This window comes from Hoplias malabaricus, chromosome 7, assembly GCF_029633855.1.
Source record: "Hoplias malabaricus isolate fHopMal1 chromosome 7, fHopMal1.hap1, whole genome shotgun sequence".
NCBI lineage: Eukaryota > Metazoa > Chordata > Actinopteri > Characiformes > Erythrinidae > Hoplias > Hoplias malabaricus.
Window position 1 is genome coordinate 24,729,814 of NC_089806.1, and position 22,000 is coordinate 24,751,813.

General features: G+C 40.8%; 2 protein-coding genes across 8 annotated transcripts in view; one reads left to right on the top strand and one right to left on the bottom strand.

Moving 5' to 3' along the window:
* fip1l1a (FIP1 like 1a (S. cerevisiae)) overlaps positions 1–17,685 on the bottom strand; it is a 40,302-nt gene extending 22,617 nt beyond the window's left edge. For 2 of the 6 annotated variants that reach the window (XM_066676889.1, XM_066676888.1), the window contains exons 1-10: positions 17,258–17,676; positions 15,926–15,989; positions 10,815–10,860; positions 10,636–10,730; positions 10,460–10,512; positions 8,686–8,793; positions 8,274–8,401; positions 7,892–7,935; positions 3,901–4,006; positions 3,653–3,797 (exon numbers count right to left, since the gene is read on the bottom strand). In XM_066676889.1, the coding sequence (XP_066532986.1) occupies positions 3,653–3,797; positions 3,901–4,006; positions 7,892–7,935; positions 8,274–8,401; positions 8,686–8,793; positions 10,460–10,512; positions 10,636–10,730; positions 10,815–10,860; positions 15,926–15,989; positions 17,258–17,324 (856 nt within the window). In that variant the 5' untranslated portion in view covers positions 17,325–17,676. Of the gene's footprint in view, positions 1–3,652; positions 3,798–3,900; positions 4,007–7,891; positions 7,936–8,273; positions 8,402–8,685; positions 8,794–10,459; positions 10,513–10,635; positions 10,731–10,814; positions 10,861–15,925; positions 15,990–17,257 lie in introns of all 6 variants that reach the window. The other 4 variants (XM_066676890.1, XM_066676892.1, XM_066676893.1 and 1 more) reach the window with 4 other exon arrangements.
* Positions 17,686–17,927: 242 nt separating this feature from the next.
* Positions 17,928–22,000, top strand: part of scfd2 (sec1 family domain containing 2) — a 169,743-nt gene continuing 165,670 nt past the window's right edge. Inside the window, exons 1-3 of one of the 2 annotated variants that reach the window (XM_066676887.1) lie at positions 17,928–17,985; positions 18,474–19,305; positions 20,487–20,655. In XM_066676887.1, coding sequence (XP_066532984.1) covers positions 18,480–19,305; positions 20,487–20,655 — 995 coding nt within the window. In that variant the 5' untranslated portion in view covers positions 17,928–17,985; positions 18,474–18,479. Of the gene's footprint in view, positions 17,986–18,088; positions 18,367–18,473; positions 19,306–20,486; positions 20,656–22,000 lie in introns of those variants that run through there. The other variant, XM_066676886.1, reaches the window with a different exon arrangement.

Sequence of the window (22,000 nt, forward strand, 5' to 3'; positions counted from 1 at the left end):
CAGACAAAGGAATATCTATCAAATGTCGTTTTGTTCCTGGGCTATAGTTACAGCTAATTCCGGACTGCACTCATCAGCTGGTTATTCTCTATTTTTTATGTGGGACTTTCAGAGAAAAGGAGTTTTGGCCAGCTGGCTTCTGTCAAGTTTTCTTCTTTAGAGACTGACAGAATAAGGCATTTGGAGACCAGCGGCATGGAAAGGGAGACTGTCAGGATGAGGCAGAAGCTCAAAGAAAACAAAACACTAAAACTCTGAAGTCTGGAATTGATTTTTTATGAGCTATAATCTTCCTGTCCTTGTGTCATATCATTACAGTTAGACAGACATAGCGCACTATGCCTTGATTTCATCTTTTTGCAAATGAGCTAATTCCTGTATAAGGTTCTTCATTCCATTACATTCCACAGACCAGACAATGATTCTCAGCGTTTTTAAAGAACTTGTCACCAAATAGCATTCTTTCCATCCCTACTAAATTTTTCTGCTTTGTTGCTGATTCATGAGATATTTTACCAAAACCGCTAATGCTAGGGCTGTTGTATTCCAGAAACTTTGGAGCCAGTTCCAAATATGATTCTAGGTGATGAGAATTGATTTAAAAGCATCAATACCAATCTTTAAACCTGCTTCAATGTGGGAGCTAACCCTAACCCAGTATGAAGCCATTCCAGTAAACATACTGTGATGCCTGATACATTCCTGTCAACTGTATTATGTGAATTAAAGGACTGCAACCTTTTACCCATCTCTTTTGTTTTCCCTGAGATCCTTATGCCGCCTTCACATGCTAATCGGAGTATCCTATTTCCCACTTGTGAAGTCGGAATTATGAGTACAGCCTTGTTGTTGGAGCAAAACTGTGCACAAGGTAAACATAGGGAACGTAACATCAGCTAATGAAATATTAATAACACATAATAATGCACCATGCTAAAAGAGTAATCAATTTGCTTTGGATAGAACTATTAATAGCATTTTTTTATGTCAAGATGAATACATATATACCGTAGGTTAAAATGATGTGCACAAACAAACATCTTCAATGTTAAATAGTAACAAACATGTACTAACCCATCTGACTTTGTTTTCTCCTTTGCCATTTTAGAAAGTTTGAGTGCCACCTCAACTCAGAGGGAGAGTTCATGTGCAACCTTAATGTGTAACCTTAATTCTGATAACATGTGAAGGTACCATTGAGTCAACACTGAGCTTTGTCCTCTATCCTGTCTCATCTCAATTTCTCATTAATGTTTGAAAAACTCATGCATTTTTCTTTCAAATTTCTTAGCATTGGGAAAAGAGCGTCTTGCAACCTTTATAAATACAGATGCAATCATCAGGCCATAATTGATCCCAAAAGTCTTGGTTTTCGTGCTCACTTGCTAGGGAGTGTAATCAATCAAGCTTAATTTGTCTTCTCCTCCGTCCTCTATTTTGCAATTTCTCTCACACACATCCCTCCCTGTGACACTTTTTTTCAAATACACCTTTCCTTTTCCTAACTGCAGTACTTTACACCATCCCTCTCTCCCCCACTCTCTCTCCAGCTGGGTCATTCAGCACATTTCTCGTGCCGCAGATTTGCTGCCGTGGCACTTTCTCCTGCCCCGGGGCCGCTATTTTTAGCCCAACACCACACATCTACATCACAAAAGGAAACGCAGGACAGGCCAGTGCATGTGTGTGTTTGTGTGTGTGTGTGTGTATGTGTCTGTGTGTGTAAGAGAGAGAGAGAGTGTGGGTGTGTGCAAGGGGAGTCAGGAGTTGTGGGTTTATGTGTAAGGGCTTGGTTTATAGATAGAGGAAGGGTCCTATGATAAAACACCCTAGCCAAGCTTAAAAGGGTGCACTTCAAAGGCAGGGTTTGGCACGGATGTTTGATATTTTGGTAGCATTAAGGGGATGAAGGGCATTTTGGGGCGAACGGGGGTCAGGCTGTCTGCAGGGGTCGGAAGGGGGGTGCAGGATTTGGCTGGGTGTGATTTTTTTTTTTTTTTTTTTTTTTTTTTTTTGGATAAGGCTTTGAAGATGAAGGGCTGAAGGATCTCAGCTGTGGATTTCCTGCGCACAGCCGAGGCTGATGAGGAAGGCTGGGAGACAGACAGTAAGCCAGAGATGCCCAGAAAACCTGCAGACGCTTACACACACATGTACACAAAAGCCTCTGCGCATATGGGTGAGATCACACACAGACGTATATGCACAGGCACTCTAACGTATACACAAATGGGCAGCAAATGTGCTCACATTAGCAAAACTAAACATTCATATTCATACAACATACGTTTCCCCATTAATGTGCACTCAGAGGCATTTATGGTGCTTTAGGCCTTTTCTTGCTGTCTTTGACATACAATATGGGCAACATTTTCTATGGAAACAGTGACATTAAATCAAGTCACAAAAATATTCAGTTGTTTTGCATATGGTCTATATATTTATTCATTTTAGTTTATTTACTTCTATTAGCTACTATATTAACTATTGATCAACAGCGATGTCAGAATTATGTCTGTACTGGCAGATAATTGCTCTTTATTTTATTTTATTTTTTAAGATTATCTGCATCTGGCTGGAGCTTTGATTTTTTTGAGCAAATATTGTGAAATAATGTGCAAATATGTCAAATTTGCCTAATCTTATATTTCTGCATCAACATCTGCATCAGCAGATATGTACATGTATAATGTCCTATATCTGCATCAGCCCATTATCATGTCTGTGCAACCCTAACTTTAACCCACATGATTCAGTTAATCAAGGTTTCAGAAGCATCAGAATTGATTGGACAACCTGTTATGGTCAACAGAAAACTGTCCAAAAAGAACCCATCCCCCCACCCCTGTGGTTTCTAGGTACCAATACCCAAATGCTTGCGTATTGATAAATCACAAAATTATCAAACCTATCAAACACAGCCCTCAGATGCCATATGGATTGAGACAGCTGCAGAGACCTAGACACTCTGACTCAAACATCTATAAAAAGACAACCAGGACACACTACAGGACACTGGACATATGACCTGCTAGCTACAGGTGACCAAGGAAATGAACATTTTCCCTGTGGCTGACCATATGGACAGGGTAGCACAAGCAGAGCAGATGGGATGACATTTGACCTACTTTATTGGCTTCTTATGGATCAATAGAAACGTTCTGCCTTTGAGGCTTGAATCAAAATAAACAGAGCACTAGTGGCAGAACAAATCTGACTGACTCTTCATTAAACACGTCAGTGCAATAAAGTGCAATAACTAACATAGACATCATAGCTGTGGACACAAACATGGGTAATGTTTTTAATGTATGTAAATGTAGAATGGTTTTATTGTGATGTATTCTGGACCATAACTATTGAGCTGTACATCTCTAAGTATTTACACAATGTAAACAGCAACTGACATGTTTGAATACTGCAAGAAACAAACAAAGACAGAAAGACAAACGGGACCTATGAGAGCATACATTGCTGTGGTATGAAGCGTTGACATTGGCCAGTTTCTAGCACTGTCACAAGAGCTAAATTAATGCATAGGTCTCTGGAAAGGTGAAGGAAAAATCTGCGGTCTGACACACTACTGTGACGTAACCAAACCAGTACACTAGAGTGTGTGTGTGTGTGTGTGTGAGAGAGAGAGTGTACTTACGTGGAGGGGGTGGTATTAGAGGGGGAGTGGTGCTGATGGAGAGAGGAGGGAAGGGGGGAGGAGGAATGTTGGGAGGGAAGAAAGGATGCAGCTTGGAGGACTGCAACTCAGCATCTGGGGACTGCGCTTTGGAGGTAGGCTGCACCTGCAAAACACACGCACACCCCCCCCCCCCACTATTGACACACTCCATTCATTAAATACAAATATGTCTCCAACAATTACCCCTCCCACACACTGCTCCTCGCCTGTGTTTTCTCATTGTTTTCCTCTGAATTGTGACGTCTTCGTCCTTCTACACGACTGATGATCTCTGTCTGTCCTCCAACGACATTGATGGAGCTGTTTGACTTCCTGTAAAAACCCACACGCACACACAGGATCATGTGTTTGCTGTATACTCTTCCAACACACTTCATATCATTCCTGAATCTACCTCCACTCAATCTACCTCCACTTAATTTTCAGCCCAATCACTGCTTCAAAGCCATGGCTATTCACCACTGCCTTGTGCTTTGAGCATTCCAGCATCATGAAGAATGTTACAGATTCTGCTCTGTTTGGGTGTTTATTCCTGAAATCATATGACCTGAACACCAGAACATGCAAATCCACTGAGCAGGTTCGGGGTTGGCCAGTACTAGGATTGGAGGCGTTCAAGAAAAGCTTGGGTGGCTGCTGGAAATTATTTTGCTGGAGCCAACAGCACTGACCCTGTGGTCTGTGTAGATCCCAATGTTCAGTGATGGGGACACTACTGAACAAAAGATGCTGTGGTTCGAATGAGACACTGTGAGGTCATGAAAGACCCAGGGCATTTCCTCAAAAATAGTACAGCTGTTACCCCCATGTCCTGCTAAATTTGATTCTGTGGTCACCTCTGATGTCCTAGGCACGCCCATCCTCTACTGGTTTTATTAGTCCCTCTGGTCTCCTCTCTACCCAACAGCTGATGAGTGTTGAGTGTACTGGTGTGGATTGGCTGCCATTGCATCAAACATGGAGATGTGGATGCGCATTTGTGGTGGTTGAGGCAACTTCCTAATATTCTTAAGAACGCACTTTGGGGATCTAGAAAAGCACCATGTAAGTGTAACAGTCATCATTATCATCTTTTGGGGTAAATATATATGTCACAGATACACAACCACTCATAGTAGACATGTCAAGTACTAATCCCAACGATTTAATCTGTTCAGAACGGCATGTGCACTCACATACACCTGAAGCATTTTCATGTGAGAAAAAAGAAGGAGCCTTCATCCTCACAAAGCAAATTTCTCAACTGCTTGACAATACACAAGTCATACTCATTCAAACAGAAGTACGAATGCACATACTTGTACAAGACAGTGCACACTACCACAGATTCAGACACATAAATTAAACACTAACCTATTTCAGCCCCTACAACATCACCAGATAAAATGGATCACATCAATATTGCATATCAGCATTAGACATAACCCGAAAACATAGAAATCTGACCTAGTGCTTACTGCAAACTACAGCATGTTCACTTAGGGAGTTGCTGTGTCTCTACATCTCTCACTGTCTCTGTCCATTAACCTGTGTACAGCCTGGGAAGGGATGAAAAAATATACTAACAATAGTCTGTAGCTTATACTGTAGGTAAAAACTCACTGGAACTAAACAACTGTATATTAACCTAATTCATACTCTACTACTTTACTCAAATAATAAATGCAACAGATGATCTCCACACAGCAAAATATCTTCACAGAGTTCTCAAGGACTGAAAAAGTGAAAAGCCACGTTAAAATAAGTTTGACAAAAAATCATGTTTATTCCTCTTTTGTTTTGTCCACTGGTCAAATCTGGTCCCTGGAACCGGGTAGGTTTTCAGTCCCAATTCCCCCAGGGTTCCAACCGTGCCAGGTAGGTACTAAATGGTGACGTGTAAACCCTGCAGAGTTCTGATTGGCCAGAGCCATGTCAATCCCGACGAAGTGCAGAGCTCACTCAAATCCAGCACAAACACGCTGCTTGTAAAATCTCTTAAATTACAGCAGCTTTTGCATTTATTTTTATTGGACTCACAACAGCAGCTTGTAACTTTACCTTGAGGTGTTTTAAAGAGGTTTATATGCTCCTTAGGTTGGTAGCCGACGAAAATTTCCAGTGAAAGCAGAACATGCAACAAGTAAGAACTGGGGCGCCAAGCCGTGTTCAGCTCAACAAGAACAACACATGAATGATGAGTAAACAGCGCCTAACTTTTCCGCTGCCGTTGCTGTGGTTTTTCAAAAGCGATTCCTGTTAGAGACGGGGTTTTGCAACAACACCGGTCCATTTCGCAAGGGAGCCCTGCCAGTGGAAAGGCGACAAGCTTTAAGCGTGCCAAGCCATGTAGCGTCGGGTTGATTAAAGCTGGACCCATGCGGTGGAAAAGCGACATTAGCTCTTTGCAAACAGTTTTACAAACACCTTGTGAATCACCAGCAAGGCTATGACAAACTATGATAACCACCGTATTATCTTAATTCAATGTAGACTGGATGGTATATGACCTTTAACTTTATGACACATAAAATATCACTAGCAATATGCTAATGTCTCAGTAGTTAGCTAGTAAAGTTCCAATTCCACCTTAAAGGGTGAAGCAATTAGTATATCACACCTGATGCTACTATAATATTTATCAAGGGACTGGCCGTTTTAAAGAAAATGTTGCCAAATAATACGCTGAATTCACTTTCATATCACAGAAGGTGATATTTCATATCACATATCACTTTGTTGCCAAATGCTTCTGAAGGCATAGAACGCCCTCAATTTATCTAAGGTTCAGCAGTGAGGTGATCTGATATCACTGCAGCCTGATGACAAATCATGCTCTTGAAGGGTTGTCCCAGTTAGTAGGGGATGATTTATTTACCACTGTACCTTGTAATTCAGTTCCAAGGGGCAAGATAACACTTGAAAACGAGGGCTGTGGTAAATATAAGAAATGGGCTTGGGACTATGTCTCCCTCTATTCCATTATACTAGCTGGGAAGCTGGAAGGATTAAAGCCAACATATGCGTCTTCCAAGACATGTGAAGCGAACAACCACGTCTTTTCACGCTGCAGTCACTGGACAGAAAAGTAATTAACAAAGGGAAAAAAAATTAACATGAAGAAAAATTGCATGCCTAAATTATCACACACTTTCCTTAACCATAGACTGGTCACGTTGCTTATGTGATTTATGACACTAATTTTTACATACTGTTATCTGTACAAGGGCAAAAAGTGTTAAAGATGCTAACCACAATAGTAAATGCTCAGTTTTAGTTGCACTTCAGGGTGTTGGGCGAACCTGAGCAAGCAGTGTTGGCATTAATTCTTGATGCTAACATTGGCGCAGTATTCTTGGAAAGGACAGGTGGCAGTACACTACATAACCAGTGGAAATGGATGGAGTACCCAGGAGTGTGGCACGTACTTGGCCAAGTTACAGACATTTGGAGGTGCATGACCATACACCGTGAGGGGTCAGCGTGCAGGGGTGGGGTCGCCGTGACTGCATCACTTTGGCACGCACACCCTCGCGCTATGTTCAGTGCGTCAAGTATAAACCTAGCTTAACCCCTTATGGAGCAGTTTCTAAATGTGAGTTTGTAGGTAAGAAATATAACGACCCCTGTGGTACATAAAATATGCAGTGCTGTATACACGTGTGACTGAGTGACTGACCGAAGCAAGACAATTCTATGAGGTACTTTGCATCTTGTATTGGATAAAAGTACAACAAATAGTTAATAAAGGCTGATTTTTTAAATAATATAATCACAGGAGATGTATGTACTAAAGCTTAAACATAGAGGGTCACTAAGGCACTAAACCAAGGCAATAAAAAGATGGTTGGATGAGGGGTTCTTTAACCAAGTTCATCACCAAATTGTCCAAGAATCCTGCACCTAAAAAGTCCTCCACCCTTCAAAAATCTGACAAAAAAGCAAAAGAGTTTAAATAAACGGTAACTATTTTACAAAACACTATCATTATGCAAAATCCTTCCATTTTCATTAACAGTGACTTCAGCCTTCACACCAGAGCACATTCACACTCCCACCTTTCCTGCACTTTAACAAGATCAATAAATCCACTCAGTGGCCATTTGACACTCATGTGTAACTGGGTAATTCTATTTGAAGAGGCTCCCACATACTTGTGAGCATCAAACAGGTGCCATGATAAAGGGGAGAAAACCAATGAGGAAGTGTAGTACATACCAGCTGGAACAATCCAACTTAGAGGAGAGGTCATCATGATTCACCTATAAAATAATGACAGGGGGAGAGACAGAGAGAGAGAGAGAGTCAGAAAGAGAGACAAAGACATAATTGGAAAGACAGAAACAGACAGAACACGGATAAGAAAATGGGAAATATAATATCAATCACAAACGGGTAAAAAAGGAGCAGAGAAAGAGATAAAAATGAGACATTGCATTAAAAAAAATAGGGGAAGAAGAAATATAAAAAACGAAGAAAGAGGAAGAAAAATAAATGAAGAATGACAAAAAGAGTCAGAGGGAGTTATATGTAGAATATTACTCTCACATGTTTACAGGTTAATGAAAGCGGACAGGGTTAAGAACAATATGCAGCATACTATGATTTTATTGGAGGAGCCCAATGTCAGGACCTCAAGGTTCATTCGTAGTCTCCTCTGTTTGTCACAGTAAGACTTCCAGGTATCCTCACTGAAGCCATAGTTAAAGTAGTCAGACAGGTCTGCACCTGGACAGGCAGAGATACACAAAGACACACACAAACACAAACAAAACTACTGTCAATGTTATGTTGGATAATTTCCTGTTTCTCATGATTCTGAGGCTTGGCCTCTAGGGACATCAGCAGCTTCTTTGCTGCTTGTTTGATTAGCATTTTGTAATATAATCTGCAAATCATTACTTTATAATATCATGCTGTTTTTTTCTATACCGCTCAAGCTCATGCTTCAATGAGATCTAATCTAAGATGCCTTCTGCCCATCCAAGTTGGACAAAGACAAAAACACATACCTGGCTTCCTCCAAGGTTTCTCCTCAAATGACTCTACATCTGCCTCTACCACAGCAGTGCCGCTGATGCTGCTCTCAGCATCCAAATCTACTCCTCTAGCCTTCGAGCCTGGGGAAAAAACATGCACAGGAGGAAAAACGCTCAAGTGAGAAAAGCTTAGTCTTGCTCCCTCACTGGTCAGCATGGTCAAAATGTCACATAAGTGTCATTGAAGGTTAAACAGAACCACAAACTTCAAATAAAAAAAGTACAGATATGAAAATTAAGAGAGAGAGTAGTGATGAGTTAATCCTCTGTGTCCTGTGTTCGAATGGTACAACAGACAAGATATTCCATGTTTTACCTTAACAACTTTCTGTTTCTGAAAATATACAATCCGTTAAAAACTGACACCTGAGAAATATTCCAAAAGTGCTAGCAGAGGAGCTGTTTAAGATTTAACTTTTTTATTATGCAAACACGCATTCATTTAAAAGTAAGAAAATCCGGGAAAGGCTTCACCCTTTATGAGCAAGGGTGGATTGAGACTTGTTTGTTTACCCAAGACTTTTTTTTTTTTTTTTTTCTTCAAGTTTTTGAAGAACTTATCTGGCATGTGGAGAAAACCCCAACAGCCTTCTTACAGTTCCTATTAAATATTCCACAGTCAACTGTCAGTGGTATTATAACAAAAAATGCAAGCGAATTGGGAACGACAGCAACTCGGCAACAAAGTTGTAAAACATGTTAAATGACAGCAGGGTCAGCTGATGCTGAGATAAATATTGCATAGACTTTACCAACTTTCTGCAGGGTAAATCACTACAGACCTGCAGACAGACAGCCTTTATATTAGCTCAAGAAGAGTGTGTAGAGAGCTTCATGTTATGGGCTTCCATGGTCGAATCGTTGCATCCAGGCCTTACATCACCAAGAAAAATGCAAAGCGCTGGCTGCAGTGGTATAAAGCATGCTGCCACTGGACTCTGCAGCAGCAGTAGTAACAAATTGTACTTTCCCATCTGGCAATCTGATGGTTGAGTCTGGGTTTGGGGGTTGCCAGAAGAACATTACTTGTCTGACTGCATTGTCCCAAGTATAAAGATTGGTGGAGGGAGTATTATGGTGTGTGTTGTTTTTCAAATGTTGGGCTCAGCCCCTTAGTTCCAGTGAAAGGAACTCAATGCTTCAACATACCAAGAGATTTTAGACAATTTAATGCTCCCAACTTTGTGGGAACAGTTTGGGGATGGCTCCTTCCTGTTCCAATATGCCTGTGCACCAGTGCACAAAGCAAGGTCCATGAAGACATGAATGTCTAATGAGGAAGAACTTGATTGGCCTGTATATACATATTCTAGAGCAACATATTCTGCCTTCTAGACAACATCATTTTCAAGGACGCCCATGTTAATTTCAGCATGACAGCTGAGAGCCACTTTCTGCACATAATCTTACTGCATAGCTGCTTAAACAGACACCAAGGATACAGAACTAGTCGGCATATTCCAGACCTGTTTCCCTCTGAATATTAAGGAAGATAGAACAAGGTGCAATGCATAGCTTTTTATTTTTATTAACATTTCAGAGACCCAAGTTATTTACAACCAAAACTTGTAGATAAACATACTGCTAAAGAAACATTCAAAGTCACAATAAGATTTATTACAATAAGCTATAATTATGATGAGGTTCTCTGTACTGTTCTCCATACTAAATTACAACAGAAACCAGTGGGCAGTTGATTCAACAATGAGTTAATAAGCAGGGAGCTATAATGTTAGCATGCAATTACCTGGCAAAATAGTTCTGCCTGATGCTTTAATGCTGAGACTGACAGGAGCGTTACTGCAAAAAGAAAACATACACAATGGGGATGAATTATACATATCACTGCATCAACGTTTCATCCTTCATAACAAAGCAACAGGAACAAAGAGTTCAGTACAAGTTTATTTCTGATTAACTCACATGCTCTGGCTGCTTCCTGTCTTAATGTCTCCAATGGTAACGCGCACGTCATCATCATCATCATCACTGTCCGAGTCACACTCAGCATCAGTGTCCTTAGAAACAAGGCAATACAAATGCTAAGCTCAACATACTGCAATGACTAAGGGCAGAAGTCACACTCATGAAAAGATAAGCACCTGGTCAGCTGCTCCATTAAAACCTTCCAGATCCCCCACCAGAGCACTGGAGAAACAAGAACAAAGATTAAATTCATTAATAATACTTATATTAATCCACTACTGCACTCAAATATAGTTATTTAGCATTAAACTCTTTCAACTGCATACATATATATATATATATATATATATATATATATATATATATATAAGAGAGAGAGAGAGAGAGAGAGAGAGAGAGAGAGAGAGAGAGAGAGAGAGAGAGAGAGAGAGAGAGAGAGAGAGAGAGAGAGAGAGAGGTGGGTCTCAAAATACTTTACAAATGCATAAGTGTTAATCCACAAATTAAACACAACTCAGAAATGTTTCACTATTTCACAAACTAATGTCTCATGGACTGCAATTTGTGTAAATAGAGTTACATTCATAATAAAAACAATTGTTTAAATTTACATTGCATATATTTGTAAAATTTTAAAATTTATTTATAAACTGCAGAATCTGCATTCGTGAAGTTTTTACTGACAGGAAAATAGACAGTACACATTATCAAAAGTATATAGAAAATATACAAATCATGTTGTACATAATACAAAGATAATATGGTTAGGGGGAAATACATTGCTACAAAAATATCTTAAAATACATACATGCTTTAATTTTATTTATATCATTCACCAATTCACAAATAATACATGTTCCCAAAATAAACAATATTTCTCATCAATCTTATAAATAATAAAGGCACTTTGGTTTTGCCAAAATGTCTTAACAGATTGATAATGCCAAAACAAGTGAGTGGTTGTCTCTGGGCAGCTGCTACAGAATGTAACATTAATGGAGACGCCTTCACGTAACATTTTTTGTGGAAATTCGAACAAAAAGCCACTGAATTCAGCTTCATCACAGACACTTTTGAAGGTGCCCTAAATTTAACGACATTAAAGTCCAGCGGAACTTCCCTAATTCAGCTGCAGACTAGGGTCGCCAAACAAAATACTCTAAAATCATCCTGTATTTGGACACTAAAAGCCGTGTTGCGTATTGGACTGATATGGGACGGGTTGTGTTCCATATTTTTGAGGTGAGATTGTTAAAATGGGTGATTTGTTTCAGACAGACGCGCTCACTCAGCCGGAGGGAAGGGCAGATACGGCTCCTTAACAGAAAATGCGCTTCTCATTGGTCATCACTTTAATTTAGCCAATCAGCAGCTAGAGTTGGCTCCATCATTTAGTGCGACAGCCAATGGAGTCACAGTCCCGCCTACAGGGGCTTGTTTTGCTGAGGCCCTGAGAGCATCACATGAGTCCACTGGGGCCAACTAGCGGTGGCTTGTTCGCCTTCTGGCCACATTTATGGATCAGGCTGTATCCATAAATGTATTTGGATCGTGTGAAATGCAAAAGGAAAGTCTCAAAATCCAAAATCTCGCGAGAGGAAATGAACAATTGCATGTCATGGAAAACACGCAAGTGACTTGATCCACAAATGCAGATTCAACAATTTACAAATACATTTTAAATTCGAGACTTCGACTTTACAAAAATATGCCATGTATAATTAAACAAATGTATTTATTTTGGCATAAAATTGTGATATATCTATGAAAACCGAAAACATGTATTTATGAATTTTACCGTACTTTTACAAATTGTAGACTACGAGATACAGATTAGGCTGTATTTATTTTTGAATAGTGAAACATTTGTGATGTGTGTTTACTTTGTGAATTAACATTTACACATTTGAAAAGTATTTTGAGACTAATCTCTTTCCATAAATTACAAGATAGTTGCATGAGGTACACATAAAAATAAATAGTAAATTAATATAAAAATGTAGAATTAAAAAATGTAATGTGTAAGTTATTCAAAACACACAAATATTTAAAATAAAAGTGTAGTAATTTCCTGCAGTAATGGCTCCTACTCTCCTGGAAGACTTTATACTAGATGTTTAAAAAAGTCTGTGAGGATATGATAGTATTCAGCCACAGCACCATTCCTGAGGTCAGGCACTGATGTTGAATAACTAGATTTGGACAGAGCTCCATTACTCCAGGGAACCCTGTTCTACAGCTTGTGTGTAACTGCTTGAGAGCGTCGCATTTTACAGTCCTGTTGCTGTGTGTGCATATCTGAATGTGTGTGCCCACAAAGGGTGCACATTAAGAGCTAAATTCCCTGAATACGAGTCTACAAACATTTGGACATATATTGTATACCTTGTAGAAGAGTCTTCCATAGTTTGTGAATGCATATACCCAAAGCTGCCTCTCCACTTCTACATTTACCCAGTAACCCATAGAAAAATACAACACCAGAGCTGCAGAGCATGGCAGCCAATCCTTAATGTTTTCTCTGGGGCACCTAATTCAAGTCGCAACATTTATCAAACCCTTCAAGCTCTGAGCCGAAAGAAGTGTCCTAAAGCAGGGAAGACACTGCACTGCTTTTAACTGCACTGTGCAGAATATTTAATGGGAAGCTGCTAATATTGGGGACGTCTGGAATGTCTGTGCTTATAGTGTCTTAAGAATGTATATAAGCAGCTTCACTACACTCTCTGAAAACTGCAGGTGGTGTGATACCCTATACAGTGGTTCACAAAGTTTTTCTGCCGTAGATGAAAATATTTTGGCACCCTCCTTTCACCCCGCCATCTGACACATCTACACACCTTATACTTCCAAGCTCCACTGGAATTTATTTTTACATTCTTACAAAATTGCATCTATTTATAGAAATAATATAAAATAGTGAATGTGCTTAACAGTCATTGTTAAACATATTTGCTCCTAATTGCTTCCCTGCAAAAAAATAAATTACAAAACAGCTTCCTGAGAGGTAAAGCCTAAAACCTGCACATTTGCTTTGTAAAAATGACACATTTAATCCTCTCATCGCTTCAGTGACTGGTAAGATTTGCTTTGAGATATGCCTCGTCATATTTTCTTGTTTTCCCTTTGGAAGAGGCTTGTGAAAACACATCATCTCCTGCATATTTAGCTCTCAAAAACTTGTCCATCTTTTGCTAGCAGTTCTCAAACGTGCTCCGCCCCCCTCTTTGGGGAACCACTGCCCTAAAAAATGGTTTGCAGTCAGTAACTGATGCAATTATACCATATTCTACTGTAACTTTCTTGGGGCTCTTGTGAGTAGGAATCACACATTTTACCCACCGGGTCATTGTAGTGCTCTTTATTGGATGGGCAACTCAATCTCAGAAAGAGTTTTTGTGAAACAAATTCACAAAAAAAAGGAAGAAAGCCCAATCCCTTGCATAACCAGAACCTCAAATGGCTGGGGAGGTCACTGCACTACACTACACAAAACCACAAGCAATGACAATAAACAACACAAACATGTCTATTTACTTCGAGTGGGGGGATATGACAGGTACTAGTATGCAATCCACTGAGAACCACAAAGCCCAGAGCACTGCCATGCTCTTAACTGATTTCTAAGCTGCATTGTTTCCCTATATCTCTTTTTTTGTATTTAAAACAATAATTCTAAGAATATTTACAATTAATCCACTTCTGGAAAAGGGAATACTGTTGTACTTTCATAGTTACATTAACAGTCTGTACCTTTAGTAAACTTGATTATCTGACAGTATACCTCTCTGAGCTGGCTGTAGTCCATGGTCTGTTCAGGTGTCTTACATCAGCAAAACTAAATGAAACTAAATTCAAAGCGTGTGGGGCTTGGTGTTCAGCTTACACGCCAGGTTTCAGCAACGGAAACTCAAACTGGGCCTGTTTAAGGCCAATGAGCTTAAATGAGGAGTGAAATTTGCACTTGGGCATCTTCATGCTCGTGCACCACTCCAATTCATGTGACGTGATGTGATCCATGAGAATCCTTGTGTCAAGAAAACGGAAATTCTGAATTCAGAATGTCACTTCTGCTGAAGGCAAGCCAATAAAAGAGAGCTTGCTCTCTCAAATACGCACAAGACATATTTTAATACGTGTCCAAGCTGAGGAAAGCTTTCAGGACTGAAACAGATTACATTTACTTTACACAAACATCTCGAATGACGGTCAAAATAATGTATAGTTTTGATTGATACTCACCTGATTATTAATAAAGAATTCATATCAAACATAGAGATGGCATCAAGATACAGTACTTAGTCAAATATTAGTGGATATCCACATATTCAATAATCCTTTTCATATCAAGTGAATAATGAGAGAATTTGCCCCTGTTTGCTGATGTACCAGCTTCTACTTTTCTTAAAAGGTTGTACACTAGATTCTGAAACATCCCTGTAAGGATTTGCTGGCATTCAGTCACAAAAGCTTCAGCAAGGTTAGTTACAGAAGTTGAACGATTTATTCAAAAGCACTGTGGGTGGATTTTCACTTCAGACTATGCATTTTTGTTTAATAATGACGAGCCTACTGTGACATGTTAATATGCACAGCAAATTTAACATGAGCTTTTCCCACACATGCTGGGCCTGGGCTCTAAAAGATGCATTAAATGTAGATGCTCCATTAGTGCGACACGGTTCCACCTAATGAGAAATAAATGTATCAAGCGGTTTTGTTCAAACTCAGTGCCCTGCTCACGCTCCCTTGCAAGCAATGTGACTCTAATACAAATGCAACCAAGCAAATCTTTAAAGCATGAGAGGGACCTGAAAATAGCCAGCACTTAAAGTGCCAGGGGCAGGAGCTGGAATGCCACTGGATGAGTGCAAAGAGAGAGAGGAGAGAAAAAAAAAAAAATAAATAATATATATATATATATATATATATATATATGCTCATGGTCACGGTGGGTCCAGAGCCTACCCGGAATCACTGGGCACAGGGCAGGAACACACCCTGAAGGGGGCACCAGTCCTTCAAAGCACGACACACACTCACACATTCAGACACTTTTGAGTCGCCAATCCACCTATCAATGTGTTTTTGAACTGTGTGAGGAAACCAGAGCACCCAGGCAATCACCCGGAGCTGGACTTAAGCCCACAACCCCATGGTACCTGAAGCTGTGTGACTGCAACACTACCAGCTGCGCCACCGTGCCCCTCCCTCCCTCTATATAAATATATATAAATTCACCTTTTAACACTGGAGTTTTAGCTGTAAATACAACAAAGGCACTGACCTGAAAACCTCAGTCTCTGTCTTGTCCTCATCATCATCAGGTTTGTCATCATCTTCATTACTTTCTATGAAAAATTGCCAGACAAAGTGAGAATTGTTTGATTGTAGGGTGTGGGCTTTTTTCTTCCTTTTACTGAAAGGTTTAGCCTTGATTCCTTTATGGGCATTAAAATAAATAATATGCAGGCATTCTTAGTGAAGTAGCTTAATAAAAAGTGGCGTTCTGTTTTTAAGCAAATAAACGAAATTAACTGGATGAATAATAGGTTACATCTATGATTGTTCTATTGCCAATACACTTCTTCTTAAGTGAAGATATACTACAAGACGTATCAGGAATGAAATTAGCTATCAGTGCCATGGCCAAACATTTGTGCTTTGAAACTGTAGTTTTCAAAAGAACTGGCTCATTTAGACAGCCATGATTTCTGATGTCATAAACCTAAGGAACCAATCTCATCACCTTGAGGGGTGAGCTTTTGAGCTGCAGGTAAATAACGGAGGTTTAAGTGGAGATAGGTACAGAGGCTAAGCTTATATTCCCATCTGTTTACTGTATGAGGCAAAGGCTACACTTTTTATACCTATTTGAGCCACATTTTACTGCATTTGGGATTTTTTCGCCTTCGGAAATAACTTCTAAATATGTCATTTTGATTAAACGAAATTAGTTTTTAGCATTTGATTCAACTACCAGAATTTTTTAAATCAACTACCTACTAGTTTGATTCCATTACAGTAATGTGTCCCTTTTCAGTGGTGCCAGTACTGCTGAAAAGAGGCTGACAGATTTAATGAACTTAAGAAGTGGTAATTTCCTCATTAGTGTGGGGGGACGTTTCAACCCCCTTGGCTTGTTTCTGCAGACTTTTATAAACTTCTTCTGGCTCTCGTGTCTCTAATCATCACAAAAACAGGGAATGGCAGCAATTTGAGTCCTGCTTGTGTCAGCAGAATCACAGATTAAAGCAGTGGCGGAGTGTTTTGTGTGAGGTTGTCTGTACCATATGGCGGTTGCAGCAGTGGACTCGTGTATTATCTTCTTCATAGAGTTAAAGTTAGCGCTAACGTTCCTATCATACACAAAGCACTGGTGGCTAAACCGTCAGTGTTAGTTAAACATAGCTACCGAATACGATATACGTTTGTGTGTACAGGTGGTCGGTTGGTATGCCAGCTGGTTGCCTTGGTGGTACATATCTTGGTGCTTTAAAAGTTTATGACAGCGCTAATGAAAGGTTTAAAGGTGACAGAAGGGACAAAGGGACAACTTTCGTTGCTGTCGGGCTAACTTTTCCTTTTTAACGTTAGTTACCGGTGTTTTTGTTCTCACCTCCATAAAGCCATTCCTCGTCATCTCCACTATCACAGCCGGCCTTTTCCGCTCCTTCAGTGGACATCCTGATCGGCTGACCACTGCAGGCTGTGTGAAGTTTGGTGTGTGAAGGTGTATGTTTAAAGTGAATTATCGGTTACTGTGAGAGTAAATAGGGCAGCTGTCAGAGCCGGAGCTGCGCACCGTTTCCAGGGACACCGAGCAGCCACGAGGGCAGCCGCTCCAATACAGTGGTGAGGACTCGTTCAAACTCGACTCTTTGAATCGGTTCATTTAGGTCAAATTTTGGAACCGACTTGGACCAAAAATCAAGCATTTATTAATTTCATATTTCAAAACAACGGCATGCAGTCCTTATGATGCTGAAAATCACAGGGTCCCCTGAGCCTAGGTTTGCGATTTTTTACAAACTTACAGCTTGAAATCTCCAATGAGGGTATGCACAAAAGCAGGAGTTCTCAGTTTAGCCAGACCGCACAAGACAGTCAAGTCTGTCCAATAGGAATGTCCGTCTGCTGTTTTCCTATTGGACAGTGCTCAACTTTGGTTATCTGAGTTATCTGAGAAATCCTGCTTTGTGAAATAACCCCCTACACCTGTTGCTTATTTTGTTAATTTGCTTCTGGGTAATTCTACCCACATGGGACTATTTTTGCCTTGTATTGTCCTCATAAACAGTAGGTTTATCTGTATCGTGTTATATTAACCATCAACAGACACTTAAGGTTTCTTTTTTAATATAACATTTTCAAATATACTTTATTTAATGAATGTCCAAGGGATGAAAACAGACCTAGACATGATTTGACTGTTAATACACAAAACTACAAAAATGTTAATTGACAAATCTAAGAAACCAATCTGTGGGGCTGGGCTTTAAAAAGCATAAAAGTAAATAACTTCTAAAAATGTCATTTTAATGAACAGATGTTCTAGGTTTTTTTATGATGATGATTGGAGGGGAATATTAAGCAACATTTATTTGTATTTCTTATTTCTTCACGTGTGTTGTATGTTTATGTATATATATATATATAAAAAAAAAAAAGTCCAAACAGAGTGACGCGACTTTCCCGCGACCGAGCACGTTGTGCCACGTCACGTTTGTGAGTCTAGTGTTTTGGAGTCCTTTTCGAGTATCTACATTTTAAACTTTCAGCGATCTTTTTATCATTTCTGTTTTCCCCCGTGTTGTAAATTCGCCTCGCCGCAGACGCACATGTCTCCCGCGGACGGTTTCGGCTCGTTCCCGGGGCTAGTGTGGGAGAAGGTGTTGCTGAAGGTGAAGAAGGCGCTGGTGTTTCTGGATGAGCCGAGTACGGAGAGCCTGCACTGGAGCGGCGGAGGAGCCTCGGCGCTGTTTGAGGCCGGTGCCCGCAATGTCAAGCGCTTCTCCAGCTTCGAGGCCGGCGCCGATGACGAGCCCAAAGCGGTGTTCGTTGTCAGCACGCTGCTGAAAGGGAGAACGGCGGACGTTATTAAGGATATAATCTCCCTCAGCCGCTTCCAGTACTGTGTGGTTTTCACCGCGGTACCTCACTCCCTCCACGTTAACAGCGGCAGCTCCAGCGGCGGTGTAGAGCACGAAGGAAGGAATATAGCTTTCGAGCGCTTCGAGGAGAAGCTCTGCGAGTGGATGGGTGACATGAACTACACCGCAGAAGTTGCCTACGTCCCACTCACTTTCGCCCGCATTTCTCCTCAGCTGCTGCTCGCCCCGGCCTTCGCCGACCTTTTCCCGTTGGTGGAGAGCGACCTCCAGTCGGTGAACGAGAAACGGCCCGAGAAGCGGCGATTCAGGTGCGTGGCGGACGTGGAAACAGCGGCACTGCCGGTCGAGCTGCAGCTGAAAATGAGGGCCTTCGTCTCGGCTCTCGACGCCCTGCTCGACTCCCTAAACGCCCGGGAAGAGAGCTTCGCCGTGGGGCCCATGAGCCGCCTGCTCGCCGCCGAGCTCGCCAACCACCCGCAGGCCAAAAACAGGAGGAAGAACGCCCTCAATAAAGGCTCGGTGGTCTTCATCGACAGGACTCTGGACCTGACAGGTGTGGGCGCTGTCAGCAGTCATAAACACGCCAACATAACCCCCCTACACAAGTTCTCAATAAAGCACAAATATACAGCCCATGAGCAGTGCACATCACCGTCCTCTTTACTACCAAACAGTTTCACCCACTGCCTACATTGACAGAAGCGTGACTGACTACTTTGAGCCATACCTCTGCTATATGTCCACACACTTGTAGACACCATTTGAAACTTAGTTTCACCCATTATGGATGCAGTTGTACAGAGACAGTTTTTACACTCTCTCTTGCATTCAAAAGAGATGTTAATCTGTTGTCCATAAATGGCTGGCCATCTAACATATGTAATATTTACTGAAAGACATGTCCAAATTTGTAAAATGTACAAATGCACTTAGCTTCTTCTACCTTCTACTGCACTTAGCATGTCAGTTTCTGACCACAGAAGCTATGACAGCAACGTTTGTTTCTATTTCAGTCTCACAATATTAAGATGGAAACCTAACTTTAATATAGTTAAGAATAGTTCAGATCTGATTATGTGCTGGATGTTTTGAGGAAAAATAAGAGTTATTTGCAATTAAATCACAATTCACAATTGCGAGATTGGTCTGAAAAATCACAATATTTTCCCAAATCGTTCAGCCCTAATATGTCCACCCACATCCAGCATTAAGGAGACATTAATGGGACACTAAAGACACTGCCTTGCCCCCAATGATTCTGTGTAGGCTCCGGACCCACTGCAACCCTGTACTGGATAAGCGGTTACAGATAATGAATGAGTGAATGAATGTTTTCAGATGCTCCACTCATGATTCATTTTTGCCTATGCTCCTGTGTTGACCTGCTATTCATTCAGTGGAGGAACAATCTCAAAACATAGCTGTTGCTGAGGTTCATATGTACATCTGTTCAACTGCTAGGTTGGGAGATCACTAGTTAAAAGCAATTTGCTGATCAGAAACAGCATTGATTAAAGACTAGAGGATGGCAGCACTCTGACTGTTCACTAGCAAAGTTTGCTTTGCTTTTTTAAAGATGTTTCTGTTGTTTATAATAAAGTGGCCAGTTAAGGTAAGGCAAGGGATTATTAAAGAAACTTTCTTAATCTCTCCCCTTCCTTCCTACCTATTTTCTGACTCGTCCATATTTCTCATGAATTATATCTCTTATGATGCCTCTTTTTTATCTCCCAGGGGCTGTGGCTCACCATGGAGACAATCTGGTGGAAAAGATCCTGTCCGTTTTGCCTCCCTTGCCAGGTCAGGTCACTGATGTTCAGGTGGACATGTGGGAGCTCACACACCTTCAGAAGACATCTGAAGTAAATGGCGTCCTGGCTCCTGGCTGCCTAGCACAGAACCAGTAAGATCAAGCACACTATGACAAGACACTACCACAGAGATCTCACTGAGCACAATTAGACTGATTGTACAGTTGCCAAATTATTAGTTACACTAAACAAAATTTATATTTTGTACATCCCACCCTGCATCAATTAGAATACTCACTCTAACTCATCACATCTGGTCATCTATCTGTCTACCTCATTCAGTGGTCAAAAAGGACAATGCTTGACATAAAGGTGACATGATACAAGCATGTTTTAGTGAATGCTGTGCTTAACCTAGTTCTTAATCAGGCACAGCAGGCCACACTACAAAATGGAGAGTGAAACAAGTCAGTGCTAAAACATGCAGGGCAAGAGATTATGAGATAAATAAAATTACCGAAAGGTTGTTGGTTCAATCCCCATGACCTGCCAGAGAATTGGGGATGGTGGGAGTGAAGGAAAAGCACTGTCCAACTCCCTCAGTCCGTGGCTGAGGTGCCCTTTAGCAAGGCCCCAATAGCTCCCCTGGTGCCTGGTATGGGTGCCCACCGCTAAGAATGTATGTGTTCACTGCCCCTAGTGCAATAGTTTGTGGATTAAATGTGTAAGAAACATTTCATTATTCATTGTACAATGACCAACACTTGCACAGTTTCATAAATTTTTTTAATAAAGGTACATTAAAGTGTGTAGTGCGTCACTGTACACAGTGCATAACTGCAACTAATTCAGACCTGATCAGGTCAGTGGTGAAGAATGCAGGACAAGATATAGTACAACCCCAAGTACATTAGGGTTTTTTTGATGTTGATGATCTGATATTTTTCCTTTAGGGCATTTGCCCATTAGAGGAGACGAGACAATATGTAATCTCTTGTAGACATAATTAGTGGTCAGTTTAGTTGTAGACACACTGCAGGCCCCATTTGCACCGAGTGGGTTAGCGTGCTTAGCGTTCTGTTTCAAGTTTTTTGGTCCAACATCAGACGCTCTGTATCCCACAGAGAATGAATGCAGGTAGTGGCTGTCCATTCCATTCCTCTTCATGGCTATTCTAACCTCTCTGCGCAAGTCCCTCTCTATTTATCATTACCCTTTGCATTTAAGGCTGCTTTATATAAACAGAACCTAGCACTAGACCAAAATGGATTTTCACTTGAGAGTTCACATTGACCTTGTAATATAGTCTAATTGCATTAGTGTGCCATTTCTGGAGGCTTTTTTCCCCCTCACAGTGGGGATACTTCTCCAATGATGGATGAAAATTGAGCTTATTTAAGACAGGCAATGGAGTCTTAAATAAATGTTGGTTCCTGTGAGCTTTCGCTATCCCTATAGACATTTGGTGGTTTTTGTGAACAGTTTTGTGTAAGTTGC